The sequence below is a fragment of the Penicillium vulpinum genome (assembly GCF_028829585.1).
Source record: "Penicillium vulpinum strain IBT 29486 chromosome Unknown utg000002l_segment0_segment0, whole genome shotgun sequence".
NCBI lineage: Eukaryota > Fungi > Ascomycota > Eurotiomycetes > Eurotiales > Aspergillaceae > Penicillium > Penicillium vulpinum.
Genome location: NW_026643242.1, coordinates 2,185,564 through 2,209,347, shown reverse-complemented (window position 1 = coordinate 2,209,347; position 23,784 = coordinate 2,185,564). Strand labels below are relative to the sequence as shown.

Here is a 23,784-nt window from a genome sequence, read left to right as displayed (position 1 = left end):
TTCCTTTAGTCGTCATGAAATTTAGATGTTGGGAACCTCGATGGTGGAAACAGAGGCGCTCGCTGGACCTCTGCCATCAATGCCTCGAACAATTTACGGTCGGCTAGGCTGAAGCTTTGGCTGATCGTCGTGCGATTATGCGGAGATCCAACCAATGGCTTCAAATCGGCTTGGCACAGAGTTCCTACCACTGGTAGTGTGCCAGTTTGGAAGTAATGGCGAATGGCCTTCGCCACGCAGATTGATGGAGCTGTGAGAGTTGTGTGCTAGAAGAAATATGTGAGAGGTGAATCACCGGAGGAATCATCGCGAGTGACTCACTCCTTCTGATTCTTGCTGGAGCAACCCAGATCCTGGGAAAATCTGGGACATGTGTTTGGCACTGGGGCGGTTAGCTTGGACAACCACCTGGGCACTAGCGGTCGGTGAATAATACACACCCGTGGAGAGGAGTCACTGGATCTAGAGTATTTGATACGAAAAGCATGGGATGAGCGGTAGTAGTACCCCACGGTCCTAAAATAGGTCAGTTGCGAACGCATAGAGGTCAGAATAGGACATACCTGCGAAAGGGTATTTAGCCTTGGCTTTCCACCCAACACAGCTCAGTTGTAATTGAGCCCAATAATCACCCAAAGATGCACTGTCAGCTAGAAGGCTAGACCATTCTGTCCGGAATTGCTCAATATTTAGAGTTGTCAGATATTCTGCATCTGAGCACATAATAGCAGCCATGGCGTAGAGGAAATTATCTTGCGTTGTAGCACATTCTGGCGACCAAGGCCCCGCAAGACTGCATTTGTTGGACGGACACGCGCCGAATTGGCTCCCGTGCTTGAAGTCAGCCATAGGAATGGCATTCCCGTTTCCCAACTCGGTCATTCTGTCTGCCAGAACGGGGAATGCAAGGAGGGGCTGGTATATGGCAAAGCGTTGAATCTCTTTGATGTCCGTCCAGGTTACAACTTCTGGCCCCCGTTCCGCAGAAGCCATGACAGGGATCGAAGTGTTAAGAATCTGCTGCTCAAGTTTCCAGTATGCTACCTTTATGGCGTCTGGACCACCCTCTATATAAAAGGGACATCCCTCAGGTCCAGCCTCATTACAGTACTGGCCAAATCGATCAAATATGGCATCTGCATCAACAACAACGTTCGGTCCTGTTCCTTGGTAGTATCTCACCATATCGACTACGCCATCGAGCACAGCTCGGGCGACTCGCTCTGGGAAGAGCGATGCAAACGTGGCGCCCAGCAGGGTACCATATGAGCGGCCCCAATAAAGAAGTGGCTCTTCTCCGCGATGCCATTGAGTACGATTCAAGATTTTGCTTACTTCGTCCTGTCCACGGCACTTGTTGTGGGTTGCCCGGGCCCTTTGGCCTTCCTTCTCCCGCCATTCTCCATGGCGTTCGATGATGGCCAGCATGTCCTGCGCAACGAGTGGTGTATTTACATAGGACATCATTGGTTCGTCTGCTCCTAGACTTGACATATCAAATACAGAACAGCCCGAGTTGAGTGCTTCAGTGCGTTGCCAGTTTCTCTGCAAGGAATCCAGTCCACTCCCCAGCATGCCTTCTGCCGAGATTTGTAATTCCCAGTTCCTTTGGGATACGGGATCAGGGAAACACATCACTGGAGGACTTGTGGATCCTACTCCACGAGGATCAAATCCGATAATATCGAAATATCTATTGCCACTCTCTTCTCCAGTCTGGTCTGGGTCGGCTTCCGCATCAATGATCAGCTGAAGATTGCGACCCGCCACGAAAGCTTGCGTTGTTCCCGGTCCACCAGGCCCGCCTGCACTATGAGCTTAGATCATAAATCAGGTCCAAAACCACTCACCTGGGTTGATCAGAACCGCGCCTCCATATCGTGGATCTGTGACAGGGACCTTGGCTGGTAGTCGGACAACAGCCAGGGCGAATGTGCGACCTTGTCCGTCTATCCGTTGGTAATCCATTGGTACTTCCAGCCTCGCGCATTGGAACTCATCGCCGCAATTTTGATACTCCAGCGACTGCGAAGGAATGATTTCGTCCCAGATGACTGAAATGTCCAAAGGCTTGACCACCTTCCAGGAAGATGGGGGGACAGGCCAGACGAAAAGAATCAGCACTGCAGCGGCTAGAGACAATCCCCAACGAGCATATCGATGAGGTACCTGGCGTGCCTGTACCTGGCTAGGCGGTAAATGCGCGGATTTCACATCCATAACGCGACCAAAACATCCAAAACAAATAAATTCTAAAGCCCAAAGCCCATAGAGCAAGGGCAGTTTTCGAAAAAAGTTCCGAAACTCAGAAGGCTATAAGCCCAGAGGCCAAGAATATAAACAGACAAGGCGGAAATCAGATCAGTCAATGGGCTTTTGGAATCCCGCCGGTCCCGCCAAGTGGGGGGGGGTTCCCTTCCGATCATATCCATATATGACTTGCATTCTATTGGAAGTTGATCTATCGATCTGAAATACGATCCATGCGATTCGTTCCGATGAAATCCTGGGAAAGATAAGTGCTGAGCAATAAGAGAATGCGTATGGGTCAATGCACCTACATATCTCTAGGGTCCAAGTACGGAGTAGATCCCAACATCTTTCGGGCTGTGCAAAATCGTATTGGTGCTCCAATCAAATCACAAAGCGAATTGGGACGAATATTGGAAACTAGCCGGCCACAGGGAATACGTATATGAGATTCCCCAACAAAGATTGCTATACTCCGTACAAAGTATCGCAAGGCAGATATGCGGAGAAGAGAAGTCCGTGGGAAAACACCACGCGACTACAATTGAAAAGCCACTCAGCTTCAATCCCCTGCTCCCAAATACAGCAAACGCGCTTGATTTGGCAAGAGTATAGAGTACGTGGCTCCAAGAAATAACAGAAAAAGAAACCCTCATCAACATGAACGATACAAAAGGAAGAAGAGGTCCCCTCTTCCCAGACTTCTTTGAAACTCTACACCATGGCTTCCAAACTCCAAGACCACATCGACGTCCTCCAAACCCTCCCTCTAGCCGAGGCTATTGAAGCAATCGCCGATCTCATACCAGGCCTCACAAGCGTTGCCCCTCAAGAATATGGCTATTTCGTCCAACACCCCGACTACGAAGGAATCGGCAATCTAAACGACATCGGCACCCTCTGGCTGAAGCTTGGATCCCAGTGCTACGATGACCACGCGCCCCTGAAAGTGCGCCTCGTCCACACTTCCATGGATGACCCGATCCTTGAAGTCTACAACACCAGCTACACGATGTTGAGGAAGGGGCTCGATGATGGGACCGTGGTATATCCCCCGCCTAACGAGAATCCCGATTACTGCGCCTGTTGTAGCGGCGAGGCGAGTGCGACCATCTTGGCGTGTTTCCACGAGCGCCAGGCTTTGTATTTCACCGAGGAGGAATACACCTCTCTTTGGGGCGACCAGCCAAATTCAGGGCAGAGCAGTCGTGGTTGGACGGAAGAAAATGGGTGGGGGGAGCATAGTATCAATGCAAGTAGGAAGCAGATTGAGGAAGCTCTGGCAAGGAAACCCGCTATGGGTATTTCTAGTATGCTTTAGATGATCTAGGGTGGAGCTGGGAATGATCGCAGTGATCATAGTTCACATCGGAGAAATAGTTCACATAATGAAAAAAAAATAAAAAATTGAAGAAAATCATTACGAATACCTTGCTTTAAAAGATTTCGCAACGCCCCGGTATTTACACTGAAAATTCAAGAAGATAGAAGAGAAAATCCCCCATTCAATAGCAAGAAACCCCACCGAGCCCCCTCCGATCTATCCCCATGTGCAGACGTAAGTAAAGACGATGTCAGCTTCCTTCGTCGGAGCTGGGTCTCGAAGCGAAGCCTATCGAACTAGGTCGAACCGCTTAGTCGTGGCTGCGAGGTCGTTTTCGAGGGTTGATAACCCGGCGGCCAAGCGACTCAGCGCGGCTGCCGATGGAATCCTCGACCCGCTGGAGATATTCAACAAAGTCGTAATAGTTATCAAAGTCCAGATGGGTCTTGTCAGCCTCACTGCGAACCCTGTTCATCAGATGTTCAAAGAGATGGCGCATTCGGTCGCGCTCCGAGTCGTTATTTGGGAAGTGTGGCACCCACTGCTGCATCCAGTTGGAGAAATCAGTCACGGATTGGGCCGGTCGCTGATAGCTATCCATATAACGGGATCTGGCGACATCAGGGTAGACTCCGTTTTGAAGCTGGTGAATAAGGAATGTACAGAAACTGCCGTAGGTGATCTTTTCAGCGGGTAGATGACGTATGTGTCGCTTCCACTCATCCTCGATATTAAGGGCAACGTGCTTAAGCGCCCGCGTGACCTTGCGCTCCTCGACCTTGTACCACTCTGGATATTTATCAAAGTGTCGTTCTAGACCCATAGAAAAGTTCTTGAACTCCCCCAGAGCACGTCCGTTGTATACCGGTACATTGGGCACCGGTGGGGCTTGGACGGAAGATTCGGGATGAAAAGATCGGGCGGAAGGCTGCAGACTGGAACGGGATTCAGTCTTGATGACTGTGGGTGCGGCGGGGGACCTGGTAGCTGCTGCGAGGGCTCGCAATTGCTCGAGGTTCAAATGGGACACGAGGCTGCTTGCGGCTTTAGCAGAGGACTTCGGTTCGGATGGCTTAGCGTCGGAAGGACGACGATCTGGCGCTTGAGTTGGAGGAGCTGGAATGGTAATTTGCTCAGATCGGGCAGGATGAATGTTCTTCTGGTCTCCACCATTACCAGCCTTGCTGTTCTGCTTCGCCTCGCCTCTAGATGGGGTGGAAGCCGGGGTGGCCGGGGGAACTTCCAGGGAGGTCACGGCCAGAAGGCGAGTGCGAGCCAATTCCAATTCCCTCTCTTCCTCTGCAACCTTTTGTTTGATGTCAATGAGCTCGCGCTGCTTCTTCAGTCTCGATAATTGAGCTTGAGCTTGACGAATTTCCGCCTCCAGGTCATCGGCAGAGCCGACAGTCTCTGCAGGCTCAGGATCGGTGTTTGGGAACATCTCATTCAGATTCTCCCATCGCTCTTCAATTCGATGAATGTTGGATCCAGAGCCAGTTTTGTTGTCTGGCTCTGACATGGTGATTTTTTTAATCCTTGCGCGTTGTAGATAAGATAGTGTACGGAGAAAGAAAATTCCGAGTCCGTGAAGAATTGGAATCACATGTCGCGGTGCCTAAGGCAGCAACCGTTTCGAAGTAGATAAACTACCTAGGTATGCCAGAGTGATGAATAGCAGTAGTGTGAGGTGTTGAGACTTCTTGAAAGGTGATGAGATGAGAGTGGTTGCCAACGGTTATTTACTCTTAGCGTCTCATTAAATGCCAGACCCGAGCAAGTGTTTCCCAATCTCATACAAGCAAACACAGTATATGTGATCTATCCGTTTGCCAATAGTAATCCGAAATTGAAGGGCCAACTGATTAAGAAATATTCTATCCTTCGTCTAAGCAAACTAAAGGTGCAGCTAAACCGAAGAGAAGATTTAGGTTCATTGAGGGGAAACCTCGAGTATTTATATCAAAACATTGAGGATTAGTTGCAGTGAACAAAGAGAACGAGCGTAAGCATTATAGTTCGATCACACCAAACTAGACTAACAAAATAGGATCTGTCACTCTTTGTCTCTCAAATTTGGGAAAACCGAGGCATCAAAGGTGCCCCAGAAGGTATGCGACTGACTCGAAGGATTACAACGTATATCCTGGATCCTGGCGTTTCTTTTACTTCGTATATATTGAGTTTGACCAGAGTACGGAGTATATGGATCTCTATTCATCTGGAATAATATTCTCGAAAAAGCTATTGGCGGAATGTTCCTAATTTCTTTTCTATGAGGACGTGCACTATAACATATATTCCATAAAATCAGCACGGAGTATTAAATGCAATGATTGCTGCGAAAATGCACCCTCGACTTTAAAAGATCCACATATGACTGCCTACGACTAAAAACGATGGATTAGATATAGAAGCCATGAGAATCAAAAGAAAACCCGAACAATGATAAGATAACACATTATGTATCACTTCAACGATTAGTTATTATATACAGTTGAATTAATCGCTTCACACAACCTTGAGCTCTTTATTTACCTGGTGATCCAAGCAGACACAGGAACTTCTTATTCGGCGTCTCGGCCAGCACATTCTTGACCAAGTGCCAGACATTCAAATCATAAGCTTCGCCAATGTGACCAACGGGATCCAAGGGGCAGGTATCTTGGATCCAGCGATTCGTCACGCCGTCCTCATTGATGAAAGATGTGGAAGGGGGGTAACCAGCTCATCATACTTGGACGCGATGATAGTGATACTGTTACCGGGCTGCGCGATGGGGGTACCGTCGTTCAAGCGCAAAACGGCTGCGCCATCAGGGCCGAGATCGTCACAAGCAGGGCAGCCGAGAGTATCGAGCACTTCGCCCACGAGTTCGCGCGACGCGTTGCCAAACAAGTATGCGAGGTCGTAGATGTTGGCAAATGTAGTGGCATGGGTAGGTGGTGCGATAGATGCGATCTTGTCGACGAGGTGGGCGACGCCCTCGAACTTAGGCACGTAGAGAGCTTGGAACGCACCCTCAGAGTGACCCACTAGGTCAACTTTGCTCTTTCCGGTCTTTTGCACAACTTCTTTAATGTACGCGGCGATTTCGGGGGCACTCTCGTTGATTGCCTTCAGGCCGCCAAGCAATGGGAAGCCATCATGTGCGCCATATGTGATCGCGTACGTGCAGAAGCCTTGGGTTTGCAGCCAGTACTGCATGAAGTTCAGATCTTCATAAAATGTGGCGCCAAGTCCGTGCAGGAGGACGACTGGATTGTGAGAGCTTTGGCAGGAGAAATCGTTGGTTCCTGTTGCGAGGGCTGTGGTAATCGCGAGGGCAGAGAGCGCCAACTTGGTGAATGAAGGCATGATTGTCCGATGTATGACTGGTATGTTAATTGTAGAATGGGCCCCCCCCATGCTTTTTATGAGGGAATCTGCAGGAACGCAAATCTCCTATTTTTCCCTCTCGACCAAACTATCGATTGTTGATCAATTAGATCGCTGTGTGAGTGGTTAGTATATTGCCGATCCCCGTCGGGGCCATTTCGAATGCGTTATAGTGTCAGGGGCGGATCTATTGTTTCTATCCAATCAAAATTAAATAGATGAATGTTCGATTCATCATTTCAGCTCGCATGCATAGTGTCCCCTCTAGTACTTAGGTACTCCGTACTCCGTACATCAGGTAGCATTATGTTGTACTTTGTTGTACTTTGTTTTCATTTCAATTGGGTCATTTTATTATGCAGGCAACACATAACATAGCCGGAAGCTGCGGAACATAGCCCGTATACTATTGGGAGCTGAACAACTATACCATTATTAGAAAATGTTCATCAATGCCCATTGTGTACATGTCAATTTTGGCATAGGGATTCATTGTAAATGACAGCTGCGCCCGAGCGCAACACTTATTGTGATAAAATAATTAAATCGTGGCTTATACAACTCCGTACTTTCTTCCACACTACGAGCTACCTGTATTCAGTGGGGAGTCTCCTTTTGTAGATAACTCAGGCATGGCACTGCCCCAGAGCCCAAGGGAATGCCGCTTCTCAACTAATCGCAGCACTTCAACCATGAAACGGCGCTCTGGGCCTCCATCTGGGAATGCTTCCCACGCTACCCGAGTGGGGAATGCAAGACGATTGATCATGTTGCCTGGTGCAGTGAGGATATAAAATTCCAACGAGCGGCAGATCCCGCAGGCCAAGTCGTACTGTTCCATTGGCGTGACACGATCCTCCGGCCGAGAGTCGATCGAGGACAGAATTAATCGCACGGCGTAGTAGAGACACATGGTCTGTGCGAGTAGCAGGGTTGGATATGTGAACCTTGTTGGGGTGAAAGTAGCCCCGGTGCGGAGGTCCCTGCGTTGAAAAATGGGGAACCCCTGGTCGCCGTGTTGTTCGGCTTCCTGCGGTGGCCCGTCAGGGTATGCGACAACATAGTCTACGTACCATTGATAGAAACGGGCTGTAAGCTCGCGTATTCCGTTCCAAAGTGTAGACTGTTTGACAGCCATCTCTTGTGCGCCCATGAAAGATGTGATTTGTGCTTCTTTGAAGGCATCGGATTTCGCTAGTAAACCAGGAATCTCGGTGGCCAGGTCAAGCAGATGATGTAAAATATCTTTTTGGGTCGTGCCTGCCGACCATGGAATGGTCTTCCACTCTTCACGGGCCAGGAATGAGGGTTGTCGAGCTGCCAGAGCGCCGCCAATCTAAGCCGTTAGATTGAGAAGACGCCATTACGGAAGGCTTGCTGTGATCTTACCCAATATGGACGGAGTTCTGCAAACAAGAGATGTTCAACACCATATATGTGATTTTCTGGTCCACGATGTTCGATCAAGCGCATTGCTCCTCGGACGTGAGCCGAGACACCGCTCTGAGTAGTGCGTTCAACGCTCTGCTACAGTTAGCATTGGCTGGGAAGAAATACCGATTTTAAAACCAACCTCGAAAGCCAGCAAGAGAATCACAGTCACCAGTGTGGACTCTGCTTTGCATTTTTCGGGGTCCACCAACGCATCCTGCAATGAACGTAACACGCGGGGGTAAAGTCGGAACCCGGATGCCTCAATATGCTTGTTCTGCACAGAACGACCAAAAAATGCCACCGAAACAGCCTCGAAGGCGTCTGTGATGAGTGGTGAGAACATTCGAATCCCGGCAGCAGCTCGTAGTGCACCCGCTGTCCCGGATTTCATGTCCACTTCTGGGCTAAATGCATCTACAAATCTTTCGACAAATACATCGGCCGCGGGACTTTGCATACTCATAATCGAGATCGTGCCAGACGAGTCGGAGCCACTACTCATCGACATGCGCTCGAAGTCGCTGTCATCATCATCCTCAACTTGGAAATTATTAAAGTCTTCACCCGGGGAATTTATTAATAGGCGATTCCGAACAGGCAGAGTCAACGAAGGGCGCGAAGGATAATCGTAGGATTCATACGCTGGGGCTGTCAGCATGGGTAGCCTTTTTGACCAATCGATGTACGACATACCTTCCCTGCCTTCCCATGGTCCTACAGGAACCAAATTCTTCTTAAAGCCGACATGTGCGGTCCGAATATCCCGAACGAGATTATCGACTATAGAGCTAGGTGCTGAGCGAATAGACTCGAATAAGTTCTCGAGCTGGCCCAGGCGCTGGAGATCATCAGCCCTAGATCCTGCACAGACATCAGCAATTGTTCCAACCCCATATTTGGTTGCCACTGCAGAAAAGAGTGGGCGGGGCCTGCAAGGCCTACCATTCTGTTTATCGTCTACTGTTCCTCTCAGGTCGCGGATCTCCGCCCGTAGGTTCCGGATTTCCTCTGCTTGGCTGATGGGGCGGGCTTCTTCGTCGGGGACATGCTCATAGACGCATTTAGACGGGTAGCCATGAGCACAGCACGCGTGGCAGGGCTTGACTCGGTCACACTGACAACGGGATCCACGTTAGCCTTGCGGGTGCTGTGTTTACGACCAGTGGAACACATCAGATGGGTACGGGAGGCTCCCGAACCCGAGCGCGATCTGAGCACGAGGACGCGGGGAGGGGGGATAACGGACCTTGACTTTCCGGAGCCGGCAGACTTTACAGGACCGCGACTGACGGTTTGGAGCCTTCCTGACTCGTGAGTCGGGGGCAAATTGTCGCGTATCACCGACCATGGGGGCGCGGCGAGGGAAGCTGAGAGGGGGTTAATGGAAATGGTTCCTCTTCCCGAGCCAACGATACGACAGGATTTAGGCGAGTCAGATTTCCGACGTGGGAGTCCGAGATCTGCTTGCTTGGGGGGTGGGCCATCTTGCTCTCAAGTGGCATTGGCACGCTAGGGTCGACAGTAGTCGACGCCCCGGGAGGTTGTGATAGGTGTAATGGAGGTGAGTAGGTGGAGTGACTCCGCCATTGCGAGGGGACCTGAATTGGGTGGATTTGATTGGATATTTTGATATTGCTCTGGACACAGCCGGTCATTGGATTGAAGAATTAGAGAGGAGGCTAGTCAAAATGAATGTGCAGGTTCAAAGTTATAAATTACACGAACTATATTATTGTAATTTCTCTACTTCATATATGCTGTAGATGCAAAGTGGTAGGAATCACAAGCTTAATCATCTTGGATTCGATGGTTGTCACGTGAAACAGCCCCTCCATCTTGGATATTCTGACACATTCCGACCTTCTAGGTACTTTCCGTCCTGTTTCATTGACATCTTGACATATGTATCTCATTATTTGGTATGTCTATAACCATACCGAAAGACATACCATATCCCCATCTCTTGAACCTATATAGAGGCTAGATATCGAGTGGGTATTCCTGGTATGGTTAGCAAATATCCCGAAAGACGTCAAAAAAGACACCCCGAAACAGATGAATTTTTGCTGCTTTCAATTTGTCTTTATCTAGTCTATCATGATTCAATCTCTAGTTCCTCCTTCATCCCCACCCAAATGGCGTATACATTAGTACGAAGCTACCACGTTGAAAAAAAAAAAAAAAAAAACAAGAAAATCAGGAATTAAAGCTGCCATACACACTAGGTATAGGTGCTTCATGCGGAGATATAATCCTGCAGTCTCCATGCCGAGCAAAAAGCATTACATACCCGCGAAGTAACACACATAACACTCCTCGTGCTCCTCATCATTCCACATGAAGTTCGCCTTGGCTTGATTGTGGGCACCCTTCGCACACCACTTCCAGTCCCGAATGCACAACAAACAGATGTGAAGCGCCGCCATTGGCCATGGGCGAAGGTTCTCGCAATGCAGACAGCCAAAGAATTCAGGACGCTGGTGATTTCCTAGTTCCATTTCACTTCGCTGTTCGGATCCAGGTCCACTTGAAACTGATTCCGGGTCTTCATCTTTGACCTCTGGGATATGGTTTTGTGTTGACTTTGCATTTTCTTCCGATTTATTTGATGTTTCAGTCATATTCTTGGAGACGGTGGTGGTTGAAATGGTGATGACAGTGGTTGTTGTTGTGCTTTGCGCAGAGCTTTCGACAACGGGCGGTGCAATTGTGACTTGACTGTGATCGCTGGTATCTGCGTGCGAGTTTTTCGGTTGTTCAGGTATTGGGGTGGTTGGCGCAGCACTAGTCCTTGCAGAGGCAGGTCCAGTCTCCGAGTTGCTGAGGTGGATGTTCGTTTGGGGCGATGGCTCGGGGAGAGAATATGGTCTAACTCGTCCACCGTCTGTTTTGGCCCTTTTGGCTCGTGATCTCTGTGTGATTTTAGTCTAGATTTGAAAGATTAATGGCAAGCTTCTGCCCATCTAGGCATGTGATGTCCTCACATTTCGATATTTTGTGCGGCAAGCCTCACACAACTTATAGAATTCCTTCCCTGTAGCTTCAGGTGCCCGAAACATATCCTTTGGCTTTTCCTTATTGCAGGTGTAGCACCATCTGGTTTCCTCCGCCATGGTTGGATGTTACGGCAATGCTTCAGGAAAATGCTTCAGCGTAATGAAATCATAAGTTTGCAAGCCGAAAGAAAGCGCGAAATCATAAGCAGCAAGACCCGAGGCAGATTTGAGCAAGAAAAATGCTTGAAGAGAAGATTGTAAGGATAGAATCAACGAAAAGTGTAAGAGGGGAATGGCAAAACTGCCAGGCCTCCGGTGTGAAAGTGAGAGCAGTGACAGAAGCGAGAGATGATTGAGGCGAAACACCCCATAGGATGACTTATGGGCACAGTATCCTCAAGAGCCACGTGGATTGCGGGATGAAAATAATATCTATAGGGCGAGTTGAACAAGTGGTTTAATGGGACTTATATAACACCTTTGGACGCGTTGGTATGAATTCGATCATTTATCCATCTCACTAATTAATTGAAAACAAACAGATTTTGCAACATTCCCTTTCTTGCTCGCACGTTCCATCTCATAAAGTGCTTGATCGAGAGATTCAATATCCCAGGTATTTGGGTTTGATGATTGGTATGCGGTGACTTCTTCATGCTCCCACGGCTCGTCGGCCCCTGGTAAGATGGGTAGTCTTGGAGGTGGTTTTGCGGTTTCGATCATGTCGACTCGATGCAGAAGATCATCATGCACAGCAGTGGAAACCACTTTTTGCATTGCGAGGCCAGCAATGACATGGCGTAGATCGGGTTCAGCCGCGTGGGCCTCTTTTCGGATCTTCTTTAGAGAGAGTTCGTAGAGTCGATATGGTAAACGTTCAGAGTCAATGGTAGGATTGCGACTTGGGGTTGGAGTGCCAACGAGAGTGACACGAGAGGTTTGTAGTTGGCGTCCTCGCCTCACTTGAGGAATGTTTCTGGTGAGGAGCCTAGTGCATTGTGTTGTTGACATTTTAGAGATCTGAATTGATGTTCTTGAATGTCAAGAGAAATAGGGTAAATATATGCTAGGTAAGTAAAAATTGCTATTCACAGACGAAATGGTTACAGCGTCACCTGGTTTAATTCCCCAAGTCATGCCACTCGGTTTGAAATGTTGAATGGAGGAAATCGGGATCTTTTTCTTTTTGGTGCGGGTGATTTTGGGAGTGGCGAGACTGTCATGCCATCTTCACCAACCTCACTTTGTACTATACAGCTACATAACTATCCTTTTGCATTTGGCAATCTCTATATATGCGATTCAAGAAAAAAATATCTGAAATTATTCTATGACATGAACTTTCCATGGAAAAAAAAAAGATCAATGCCGATATACATATCGGGTACGTGATTCTTGAGACAAATTGCGTGTATCCATAGAGATTCTACACTCAAATCCCACCATCAAAGAATAATATCCGAAGGTATTTCCAAAGTGACTAACGCACATTTTTCTACATATGTATTCCTGATCAAATTCCCCCTTTCGGACGCCGACTCAACGCCAAGTAATCTCGGGAAGGGAGCCGATGGTGAAAATATCGTAAAGAAGAACATTGAAGTGTCCTAGGATCTAGGATTTTGGAAGGAAACCAATTCAGCCACCGGACCCGACTCTAAGCCTCTGAAGAATATAAATCAAAATACATATCCTATGTCTACTGGCGACCACGGCCATCCCCGATCAAAATCGGAAGCCGGTGCCGATGTATACTCCAAAATACGATATTCTACCCCACCATGAACTCACTGAGACTAATGCAAACCCTTATCATGTTCAGCTAATGAGTCACTTTCAAATAATTGGGATCTTTTAGGATATTCCTATAGCAAATTGTTGAGCTCAAAGTCTCACCTCAGTATCCATCTGTCGAGGGTCAAGAATATCATTATGCAAAATTCCACCATATCTGTGCAACAGGCAGTACAAGAGCCATGGCAATCAGCCTCGACAAGTGTGTCTGGATATCCCTCTGGACACAACACAAACCTCGACGAAGAAGCTCCCCGGTCGGCATTTTCCATTATCGAACCCCCAGCCGAGCTATCCACACTGACCACCCATCTCACCGGTCATAGTACCGATGAGACATTCCCAGACGGAGGACTGCAAGCATGGTGTGTTGTGATGGGGTCATTTTGTCTCTTGATGGGTACATTCGGCGTGATGAATACGACCGGAATTCTGCAAAATTACTTCGCTACTCACCAGCTAGCGAGCTACTCGCCTAGTGCAATCGGCTGGATTCCGGGACTGTTCACCTTCTTTGGCCTGGGTGTTTCTGTCCAGGTTGGGCCGATGTTTGATCGATATGGGCCTAGGACGATTCTGATCACTGGTACTGTATGCTATGTGGCTGGTCTTCTTCTCCTTGCTGAAAGCCATCTTTACTGGCATTTTGTTCTTACTCTTGGTGTTCTCTCTGGAACTGGTGCCGCGCTCTTGAGCACGGTGGCGTTGGCCAGTGTACCTCAATGGTTCGATCAAAAGGCAGCTCTTGCTATTGGGATTTCGATGTCGGGTGCGGGACTCGGTGGTGTGGTGCTTCCCTTTGTGCTCAGAGCCGGATTCACCAATTTGGGATATAAGTGGACGATTCGATTGCTGGCTTTTCTGGTGCTGGTATTGTGTATGGTTGGAACAGTTCTGGTGAAGGCACGTCTTCCGAAGGGCAGAAGTAAATCAACTGTCAACCTGCGTTCTTTGCAAGATCCAAGGTTTACCTGGCTGACATTGGGCATCTTTGGTGAGTTGATTTCGGTTGAGGATCCGGATAGCAGAAGAAACGAAATGCTGACTTGGGACAGCTCTCGAGTTGGAGGTTTTCGCTGGCATAGGCCTTTATCCAACCTATGTTATTATGCAGGGGTTTTCTACCAATACCAGTGTCATTCTTCTCGCTGTTCTAAATATGTGAGTGGCGATTGGTGTTGATGGTGTTTCGAGTAAAGCGCTGATTAGTCTGGAATAGAGCCTCCACGGTAGGACGTTTGGGGGCCGGAGGTGTGGCTGATCGGTTTGGCAGAATCAACACGCAGACCGCACTTATTGCTGTGGGTGCATTTGCAGTGTTTGTGATCTGGCTCCCCTTCGGTAATTCCCTGGCAGGACTTTACATGTTCTCGGTTATCTTTGGGCTTGCTTCAGGATCATTTCTGAGTCTTGCACCGGCCTGTATTGGGCAGATCTCCAAGGCGAGCGAGGTCGGTGGAAGGTTCGGGCTGACATATTCTATTGTCAGTTTTGCGTAAGTCATTAAAATCCAGTTTGGTAGCGCGTCGCTAATGGGAACCAAGCACACTAATCTGTATCCCCATTGGCGGTGAGATGCTTGACAAAGTCGGGAAGAGAGCCATGGTGGCTTATTTGGGAAGTGTTTTGATAGTCTCACTTGGTTTGTTCGTGATGGCGAGATGGGCCTGTTTGAGCTACCGGTGGAGGTGGCAGGCAAAGATCTAGTTGATGGATAGAATAGAAAATGATCTCAGATTGAAATTTGATGTCGCATTCCAGGTCATAATAACGCTAGGATAGAAAATTATCGTGTACAAAAATTTGAGAATGATTGTGGCACTGTTGTTAGTTGAAAGTTGAGTAATGTCTCGGGTGAGCTCGATCGTTCAGGACATGCCCGCAACGAAGTCGGAAAGCTAGTTCTGTTCGCCCCCCTGACTCTTGGCAAACTCATCACTGCGATTGTCAGAATTTGGCTCATTGGGAAAATCGAGGATCCTTACAGATGTTTGTCAAGTTCATTCATATGCTTGCGCTGTTCCTTAAGCTTTGCCTTAAGACGCTCAAGCCTATTGCCGAGTAAGTCAACGTCTTTAGATGAACATATACAGCCAGTGCAACTCACTTTTGCTTTTCTTGCTCTCGAATATACATGGCTTCATGTGCAGCCTCACGTTTGGCGAAAGAGTCCTTCCTGTTAGAATGGTCAGCTATGACGTCATCCATTTTGTAGTTGTGTCCCCATACTCGGCCATGAAGCCCGACTTTGTCGAACCCAGATCACCTGCACCCATAATTTTAGGAGTGGTAGATAGAGATCGAAGAAGGGTTGAATTCGTAGTAATACGCAAAATAGGTCGTAAAGTTGTTGATTGCATGGTGGGAAAATGCTATGGGGATGTCGAACTCGATTTGTCACACTGTGTACGATAGAGTACTTGGAGTCAGGTTTGAACTATTGGACTGTGAAGCTGTGAACAATTCAGAGATGTGGATGTGATGGGAAGAAATGGCGATGAGAGAGTAGCCCTGGAGTCCACGGATATTTAAATGATGACTTCATTGAGTCAGGTGACTATGGGTTGATGCATTGGGAAATTCGGAGCATATGAGACAAGTCGTGCCACTCGGACTCTATCCCTTTATTCCTCTTTATTATATCTGAGTTGCTACAGTTGGTAGGACTATGTTCTATACTGAGAATTCCCGTATGCATTTAATCTGGAATAATACAATATTAGTATGTCGAATCCGATCAAATCAAATCAATCATATCAAGTTTGCTAGAATTCTTTACAATACATAACGGAATCCCTTCTGCAGCCGTCTAGCAGCGGCAATATCAATTCCCTCAATATCAGCAGTAACCTGCAACCGACGAATATCCTTCTCACTAAGCTGCACCTCCTCATTCTCTATACGCTCCTGGCGTTTGTTGAGCATTTTCAAATTGAAGTATAAGAAGGTGGCTGCAAGGCCACCAACGATCTGCAGCGCAATGCAAACACCCATTGCCGTGATGTAATGAGGTTTTTCCCTTTCAAAATATGTGTAAGGGGTCCAAATTGAAGCGCTGTTTCCAACTGAGTTGAAAAATGCGAAGGCTGTACTGGTTAGCTGCATGGCCAGTAGAACACATTCAGGGAATGGATATATCACATACCCACAGCGCGCTTGGCCGGTGGACGAGGAATGGAGCTCGCCAGCCAAGAGTATAGAGTTCCATTCTGGGCGAAGACGAAGACCATCAAGAAGAACGAGAAGTAGCGTGGTCCAAAAGAGTTGGTTGTCATGAAGATGACAAATCCAATGATAGTGATCGGGATCGGGTAAATGAAGAACCAGAACCTCTTCTCCAGCTTATCAGAAGCCACAGAGTGGCAAAGGGAATATACAACCATGAAGAGATATGGGGGTGCCACCAGCACCAGAGTGATGGTTTCGGGCAACTCGAGAGTCTTCACCAATGTCGGGAAGAAGTTCTGGAAACCTGAAGCTCCGGTGATGCACATATATGCCAGGGCGAATGCATATGTTTTGATGTCGGTCATTGCGAGTTTGAATCCCTCCACCTGTGTTTTGCCACCCCCTTCATCCACATCGGACTGGCCAGCCTCAATGGCCAGACGTCGCTGGGCAACTCGGCGCATCTCCGGGTCCAGAAGTTTCCATGTCTCCGGAAAGTCGGGTAGAACGAAGCAAATGACCAGTCCGATGGCACAGGTGATGGAACCTTCGATAATATAAAGCCATTGCCATGCCGTAAGTCCTCGTTGGCCTTTAAGACCGTTGAGAATACCAGCGGCAATGAGATTTCCGAAAGCGCCACTCAGCAGGGAGCCGGAGTAGAAGATACTCATACGGAAAGCCAGTTCTTTCTTTGTATACCATTTGGATAGATAGAAGAGAATAGCGCAGAAGAATGGTGCTTCAACCAGACCTAGAATGAATCGACAGGCCACAATTCCTCCATAGCTTGTAACTTGACTTGTCAATGTCGATACCAGCCCCCAAGCGGTGACGAAGAACCCGATGTACAGGGATGGTCGGCCCATGTAGTTCAGAAGCATGTTTGAAGGTACCTGCATGAGAATGTATCCAACGAAGAGAATAGAGAGGCCGGTTTGGTATTTGGTATCATCGAGGTTGAGGTCCTCTTCAAGGCCCTGGAGTTTCGCTGCGGCATAATTGTTGCTGGTTCTATTAGTATTGACCGAGTGGTATGAATGAGACAAACATACCGATCAATATAATTCATCAGATAGACCAGAATAGCCAGTGGCATAATCAGGGCATCAATGCGTCTACGCAGTGCCTTCTCGATAACTTTATCTTCCTCAGACAACTCTGTCATATGGACAACTTCCTCATGGCTCAAGTCCATCTTCATCCCCAACTCCGCCTCACTGATAGCATTTTCAGCTCCGACCATTATGCTTGGATCAAATAGAATAGTATAACGCAGACACAAGCTCCGCTCCGGGGAGCGCTCATTTATGTGCGGAGAGCGGGATGGGCCATGTCATGTTACACTACAAAAGTGGCAACCCGACAGCTATCACGGAGATCGCATTTACCCCGTGAATTCTGAATTCTGGAGAAACGTGGGGGTCCAATCACTTTGCGGGGAGATCTCATAGCGGAGATTATACGAGGGGATCTGGTGGTATGACGGTGTTGAGGGGCCCCCACGGTGGATACACAATTGACCTGTGGCATGAAGGATTCTAAACGAAACACAATCCTTTACCCCAACCTATTTAGCCAAGACTGGGGTCTCGGGCTTCAACTTGGCCGTTTTTTTGACATTGGCTCGGACAAAGTCCGTGATCAGCCGAGCTCCAAGTGTCGACTTGTCTATTAGCGAGGACTAAACAGGAATGTAGTATCGGTCCCCTATGTCGATCATTGGATCCGCCAGTCTTTGTCGTTGTTCTTTTCTTTCATTCTGGAGGGCTCGCACTTTCTCCGTGTGGCTGGAGCTTGGCCGGTGTAACTCCTATCTTGGGGCGAGTTTCTCTATCCTCGGCATCTTACTAGTGGTTTTCTGTGAAATATTCAAATGAGAAATGAAAGATAATGATTTCAATTAATATATATTGAAGTTCAAACGGATAAGTCGAGATGCACAGATTTTGTAGCTAACGGTAGAGAAGAAAAAGAGATATATACTCATACATCGAGATGATCGCATAGAATGAAAAGTGAACAAGGAAAGAGAAAGTCTAGAGAATGAAGGTTGAAGAAGAAAAGAAAAAAGACAATGCAAGTCTATATATAATGAGTGGTGGAAAAGTTGACAACCAAACCCCTGAAAGTCCAAACACCTAGAATTCCAAACCCCATCAGTCGGCCTTCTTGGAAGCCTTGGTTCTCAATTTCATGAGGCCAAACACCAGCGCATATGAGCTGACCACAAAAAGGGCCACAATGCCCGTGTCTCTCCAGCCATAGTAGTAGTCCATCAGGTTGACAGTGACAAGGTAATCGGATCCACGGGTGTATTGACACACGCGGCATGATTCGGTCGCCTCGGGGTTGACGAGGTTCATACGGGCGCCCATGGCCTGCATGAAGTCGTTCAGGTATTCACCGCAAGTGAGTCCATTTGGTGCATCGAACTTGGCGAATTCTTGCTCCTTGCAATGGACTTCGCGATCGAACTCTCCAAAGACCAACATGCTGCCCATGAGGTAGTTGAAAGGGTTGAGCCAGTAGATCCAGTATCGCCAGAAGCTGAGAATTTGAGCATAGGGGACCAAGACACCGCAGAAAGAAATCATGATCTGAGAGGTGCAGTGTTAGTTGAGATATCACGAAGGGTGAGAACGAAGAGGACTTACTCCTAGTACGAGAGGGTTCATCATAGAAGCCATGGCAGCGTTCGGTGCGTATGCAGCGATGAATTGACCTAGGGGTAATTTGTTAGAGGGGGTTGATGTAAAACGGACAGAATGGGGGGCTTACCAATGCCGGTGTAAAGGAACTCATAGAGAAGGAACACGAAAAACATGCTACCGCTCTTGCTAGAATCAACTGGCATACCACCAAGCCAGTACCAGCAGTTGAAGAAGAGGGCGGCACAGACAACTAGATATGGGAACTCCGAGACAATCAAGGCAATAGTGAACGCTTTCCAGGAGTACATTTTGGCCTTCTTCTCGCGTGCCTCAAACAGATCACGACGCTCAAGGAAGGTCGGCTGCAGTTGATTGATCACACCGGGAGCGACAAAGATGGCGTTAAAGATGAAGAACAACACAGTCTGAAGATCGGTGACAGCGTCACCAATCTTCCAGAAACTAAAGCCTATAAACAAGCCGGATGAGATGTGAAGGGCAAATTTGTTATCGATGTAGTCGCAGTTTCGGAACAAGGCGGTCGAGGTACGTTTCGAAACTAGTACAGTCTGCTCCCAAAGGGTGGTAGCAAACTCCCGACCATCATCGGTGATAGCTGCCGGCTTTGATGCGGCGGTCTCAATGATCTCATCAAGCTCCTTGAGCATGGAACCGTGTTCAGGTGATTCCAGCCAGACCTTGTTCCAATCTTTACCCTGACTCAGTTGGCCCGAAACGACGTCGATCATGTGCTCAGCAGGGTTAGTATCAGGCGAGCATGGCGCTCCGTAACGTGAGAAGTAGTTCTTGATGCTCTTCGAATTTTCTCCAATAGGACCGAAATAAACAGTCTTGCCTCCCTTGGCCAAAAGAAGAAGCTGATCGAACTCGGCGAAAAGTTGGGCAGATGGCTGATGAACAGTGACCAGGACAGCCTGGCCAGCATCTGCAAGTCTGCGAAGGAATCTGACGGTGTTGTACGCGCTCTGGCCATCAAGACCACTGGTAGGCTCGTCGAGGAAAATCAAAATGCTAGGCTTAGAAACAAGTTCAACTCCGATAGTGACACGCTTGCGTTGTTCGACACTCAATCCAGCTCCCACACTACCAATCATGGTATCAGCCAGATCATGGAGCTCGAGCAAGTCAATGATAACATCCACATAAGCAAGTTTCTCTTCGCGAGGAACGGTAGCAGGTTGGCGCAAAAGCGCAGAGAATTCCAATGATTCCCGAACCGTGGCCATGCGTTCATGGATGTCCAGCTGTTCAACATAGCCGGCTGAACGCTGGAATGAGACTGGCAATGGACGTCCGTCAACCATGATAGAGCCATGAATAGTTCCTTCGGTTTTGCGCTGAGCGAGAACATCAAGCAGGGTGGTCTTGCCGGCGCCAGACGAGCCCATAAGAGCCCCGAGCATACCAGGTTTCACCCATCCGTGGACATTGTCAAGGAGGAGGCGGTCACCAGTGGGTGTTTTCACTGTGTATGAAAGGTTTTTCCATGTGAAGACCGAGGTGTTGCGGACCAACTGGTTGTCGAGCTTTGGGCTCTCATCCTTGGTTTGGGAAACCTTCTTCTCTGAACTCTGGCCTTCCTCGTCCTTCTGTTGATTTTGGACATGCTTGTGCAAGTATTCACGAGGGATGACCAGAGTGCTACCCGCCTCAGACGCTGTCTTCCACCTTGTAGTTGCGACGATCGTGATGAAAACAAACAAAACCCACCAGGCCCAATTGATACCCATGTTGCGCCAAACATGCGAGTAACTGTACGAAAGCGATGCTAGATAGTTTTCACCGACCACGAAGTTCTGGCCTGGAATCGCACCAGGCACACCAGCGCACGCTTGGTGCGCTGCGACATCCTCATATCCGGGGCCGTTGGGTATGAGGTTGGTGCCGACGCATGGAATGTGAGTCTTATCATGGAATTCAATGCTCAGCATAGCCTCAAACCCGTAGGCAAGCGGATCGAGCCAGAAGATCCACCCGAGCCAGGGGTGCATTTGAGGCTTTGGGATCTGATATCCGGTGTAAAGAACGGTGCACATGATGAGAAACCCCGACACCTTGGAGGCGCCATCGAAGGTAGAGAAGGCAGCGCCCACAGCTCGGAAAAGTGCAGTCATAGTCTGTGTACCGATTAGTTACATCCATGAGTCAAGTGGAGAAAAAATTACATACCATTGTGGTTGTGAACGCGATAATCCACCAGGAGAAGAATGCGCCGGCGGTCATTGTGAGTCCAACCATGAAGTAGAGAACCAGACCAAACACAGAAATTTGGAAAAGCAATACAGGAATGTCCGCCGCGATCTGGGCAAGACAGAAAGCGGCCGGGTGGAAATAAGCGAAGCCCTTGTGCTTGATCAACACAGGTCTTCCAGAGAAAGACTCGGTCACTTCACTCATGGCGAGCAAGCTGTTGTAGAGAAGGGAGAAGAAAACGGCACCGGACTTGATGAAAAGTCCACCAGAGTTATTGGGGGCATCATAAAACAGGGAGCCGGCAATTAGGGCCTGGATAAGTGTTGCCACCTGCTTGATGATAAACGTAGCTTTGTCACCCCAAAGAATTTGGTACTGGCGCTGCACACAGATCTTGACCTGATCAATGAAGCCAACTGTGAAGGAGCTGTTCTTGGGTAGCTTTTTGGAAGTTTCATATAGTACACCTTGCTTGAACTCCTCAGTCCGCTCGCGGGCGATCTCGGAATCCGGGTAAGAATAATCTGTTACCATTTGGGAATATATTGTCGATTGTTCATATGCAGCTCTCAGGGCCTCGGCGTTGCGCGGGAAGCGGTTCTCGAACCCATCTCGAATTCTGCGCTCGGTGGGTACAGTAACACCGGTGAGGTAATCGGCGACGTTTGAACCTTCGCGGCAAATGAATCCGGCTTCCTCCATGAATGGCCTGGCTTGCTCTCTAGTACCGTAGAAGATCTGCTCTCCTTCATCAAGCACGAGGACCTTGTCGAACAGATTGTAAATGCCGTTACCAGCCTGGTAAAGACTGACCACGGTCGACAGATTGAGTGTGTCAGTCATGGCGCGGATAGCCTTCGTCCATTCAAGGGCAGTAGAGGCGTCGAGGCCACGAGTCGATTGATCCCAGCAGTAGACGGATCCTCGGCTAGCCATGCATTCGATGATTGAAACTCGCTTGCGTTCACCACCGCTGACTCCACGAACGTACTCATTGCCGACCTTAGTATCCTCAGTGTGAGAGATTCCAACGGATTCGAGGAGGAACTTTTTCGTGGCTTGCTGGTATTCCGAGGCAGTCATACCATCTGGCAGATGAAAGGGTACTTTCAGGCGCGTGGCAAAGTCCATGGTTTGACCAACTGTGAGGGTCGGGAAAAAGATCTCTTCTTCAGTGTTCATCACAATCTGGCCTCGGAACAATTTAGCCTCCTCGGGCGTCATGGATCCAAAGCGAACATCGCCCTCCACTGATTTGTATCCTCCTCGTCGGTTAGAAAGCATTTTCAACAATGTCGTGCAGCCAGAGCCGGGGCGGCCCAGCACAAGCAACATTTCACCGGGCTTCACGCAGCCATGACTCTTGTTGAGAATTGTTCGGAGAGGGAGCTTTCGTCGGCTCTCCTTGATTTTGGTGGGAATATCGAACTGGGAAAGAACAGTCTCATTCACGGCGGCCTCCGAGCTTATTACCTGCACGGAGAGATCCTTCCAAGTGATACCAAGTTCCTGTCTTCTGAATCCAGCAGCCATGTCGCGATTGTGATCCTCCTGGAGCTTGGTCATCATGCTCCAGTCATTTCCTTTGGGACTGGGGGTCTCCATGCGGGGAGTTTCGTCGCCCGTGATCGTCCTAGCGCTTTCAGTGTCTAGTTGCATTTCGTAAGAGCTTGCGCCCGGGGGCTTTTCTGGCCCATCCATGATGGCGGGGAAGAGACCTCTGAAGATGTGAGGCGTTTAAAGAGGCGGATTACTAGGCCACGCATATACCAACTTGGGGAGAACTCTATCCTTATATAAGATTCTTAGGGGGGTCCACGATACCGGCCCCGGAAGTCCGAGGCCGAACCCTCATTGTTACATTATTGGCAACATTAAAAATTTTGTGCGGAGCCCAAGTGATAGATCTTGTCAAGAAAGCATATGAATTTGATAACAATCAACGTTCGGGGAAAGTCTCTGCGTCCGAGCCGCTGACTAAACGGCTTATTCGCCTGTCTCAAGTTCCGATTGGAGTCTTGGCATCAATCTAGTCGCAGGAGTCATTGGCCCACTGGGTCTCTTGAGATCTTTGTTCTTCTCGGTCTTAGGAGGTAGAAAATAATCCGAATAATTAGTTACAAGATACTCCGTAACTCCGTAACCCCTTATGTCAGGTGTCGGCCGTATCACCTCTATTATTCGGAAGTAAGAATAAACCATAGAGTCACGACGTTTATATAACTAACACTAATCAAACAGTAAATCCCTCCACGGAGATGAAATCGCCGAAAGCCGAGAGTTGAACTAATTCTGCCTATATGTAACCACGGAAAGTCAGACGACTAGTGATAGTAAGACGGAAGATTCGCGGGTAAAACCCTCGTGCTCAACTATGCGACTTTCCATGGTGCATTCCGAATTCTTATAGATCTAGACTAAAACTCGAGGAGAACCAATTACCTTATTCAGGTCTAGCGGAGAGGACAATCTAGGGATTCTAAGTATAGTAAATTAGCATTATACACAGCCTTCGGGCCTCGGGCTAACTATACAGTCCGGCCCCATTATGATCACTCCTTAATTTTAGCCTTCA

General features: G+C 48.4%; 10 protein-coding genes across 10 annotated transcripts; 2 read left to right on the top strand and 8 right to left on the bottom strand.

The window, feature by feature from the left end:
* Positions 1–5: 5 nt before the first annotated feature.
* N7479_003887 (alpha/beta hydrolase) lies at positions 6–2,220 on the bottom strand (the record flags this gene model as incomplete). Its single annotated transcript, XM_057251584.1, has 5 exons — positions 6–266; positions 322–382; positions 441–516; positions 564–1,805; positions 1,851–2,220. 5 exons carry the CDS (start codon positions 2,218–2,220, stop codon positions 6–8), a joined length of 2,010 nt encoding a protein of 669 aa, XP_057110909.1.
* Positions 2,221–2,971: 751 nt separating this feature from the next.
* N7479_003886 (uncharacterized protein) lies at positions 2,972–3,571 on the top strand (the record flags this gene model as incomplete). The annotated part of the gene is made up of 1 exon (XM_057251583.1): positions 2,972–3,571. One exon carries the CDS (start codon positions 2,972–2,974, stop codon positions 3,569–3,571), a length of 600 nt encoding a protein of 199 aa, XP_057110908.1.
* A 313-nt stretch (positions 3,572–3,884) lies between these two features.
* On the bottom strand, positions 3,885–5,093 carry N7479_003885 (uncharacterized protein; the record flags this gene model as incomplete). The annotated part of the gene is made up of 1 exon (XM_057251582.1): positions 3,885–5,093. One exon carries the CDS (start codon positions 5,091–5,093, stop codon positions 3,885–3,887), a length of 1,209 nt encoding a protein of 402 aa, XP_057110907.1.
* Positions 5,094–6,253: 1,160 nt separating this feature from the next.
* Positions 6,254–6,928, bottom strand: N7479_003884 (esterase/lipase family protein; the record flags this gene model as incomplete). The annotated part of the gene is made up of 1 exon (XM_057251581.1): positions 6,254–6,928. One exon carries the CDS (start codon positions 6,926–6,928, stop codon positions 6,254–6,256), a length of 675 nt encoding a protein of 224 aa, XP_057110906.1.
* Positions 6,929–7,529: 601 nt separating this feature from the next.
* On the bottom strand, positions 7,530–9,731 carry N7479_003883 (Zn(II)2Cys6 transcription factor domain-containing protein; the record flags this gene model as incomplete). The annotated part of the gene is made up of 6 exons (XM_057251580.1): positions 7,530–8,285; positions 8,339–8,473; positions 8,523–9,025; positions 9,077–9,244; positions 9,326–9,497; positions 9,630–9,731. The coding sequence occupies 6 exons, from the start codon at positions 9,729–9,731 to the stop codon at positions 7,530–7,532; spliced, it is 1,836 nt and encodes a 611-aa protein (XP_057110905.1).
* A 934-nt stretch (positions 9,732–10,665) lies between these two features.
* On the bottom strand, positions 10,666–12,390 carry N7479_003882 (uncharacterized protein; the record flags this gene model as incomplete). The annotated part of the gene is made up of 2 exons (XM_057251579.1): positions 10,666–11,295; positions 11,920–12,390. 2 exons carry the CDS (start codon positions 12,388–12,390, stop codon positions 10,666–10,668), a joined length of 1,101 nt encoding a protein of 366 aa, XP_057110904.1.
* Positions 12,391–13,160: 770 nt separating this feature from the next.
* On the top strand, positions 13,161–14,880 carry N7479_003881 (MCT family MFS transporter; the record flags this gene model as incomplete). The annotated part of the gene is made up of 5 exons (XM_057251578.1): positions 13,161–13,195; positions 13,251–14,167; positions 14,229–14,334; positions 14,393–14,668; positions 14,718–14,880. 5 exons carry the CDS (start codon positions 13,161–13,163, stop codon positions 14,878–14,880), a joined length of 1,497 nt encoding a protein of 498 aa, XP_057110903.1.
* Positions 14,881–15,154: 274 nt separating this feature from the next.
* N7479_003880 (ATPase inhibitor IATP mitochondria) lies at positions 15,155–15,533 on the bottom strand (the record flags this gene model as incomplete). The annotated part of the gene is made up of 3 exons (XM_057251577.1): positions 15,155–15,224; positions 15,281–15,349; positions 15,403–15,533. 3 exons carry the CDS (start codon positions 15,531–15,533, stop codon positions 15,155–15,157), a joined length of 270 nt encoding a protein of 89 aa, XP_057110902.1.
* A 415-nt stretch (positions 15,534–15,948) lies between these two features.
* N7479_003879 (putative MFS transporter) lies at positions 15,949–17,587 on the bottom strand (the record flags this gene model as incomplete). The annotated part of the gene is made up of 3 exons (XM_057251576.1): positions 15,949–16,259; positions 16,319–17,349; positions 17,397–17,587. The coding sequence occupies 3 exons, from the start codon at positions 17,585–17,587 to the stop codon at positions 15,949–15,951; spliced, it is 1,533 nt and encodes a 510-aa protein (XP_057110901.1).
* A 913-nt stretch (positions 17,588–18,500) lies between these two features.
* Positions 18,501–22,910, bottom strand: N7479_003878 (uncharacterized protein; the record flags this gene model as incomplete). The annotated part of the gene is made up of 4 exons (XM_057251575.1): positions 18,501–18,941; positions 18,999–19,066; positions 19,123–21,133; positions 21,186–22,910. The coding sequence occupies 4 exons, from the start codon at positions 22,908–22,910 to the stop codon at positions 18,501–18,503; spliced, it is 4,245 nt and encodes a 1,414-aa protein (XP_057110900.1).
* Positions 22,911–23,784: the final 874 nt, after the last annotated feature.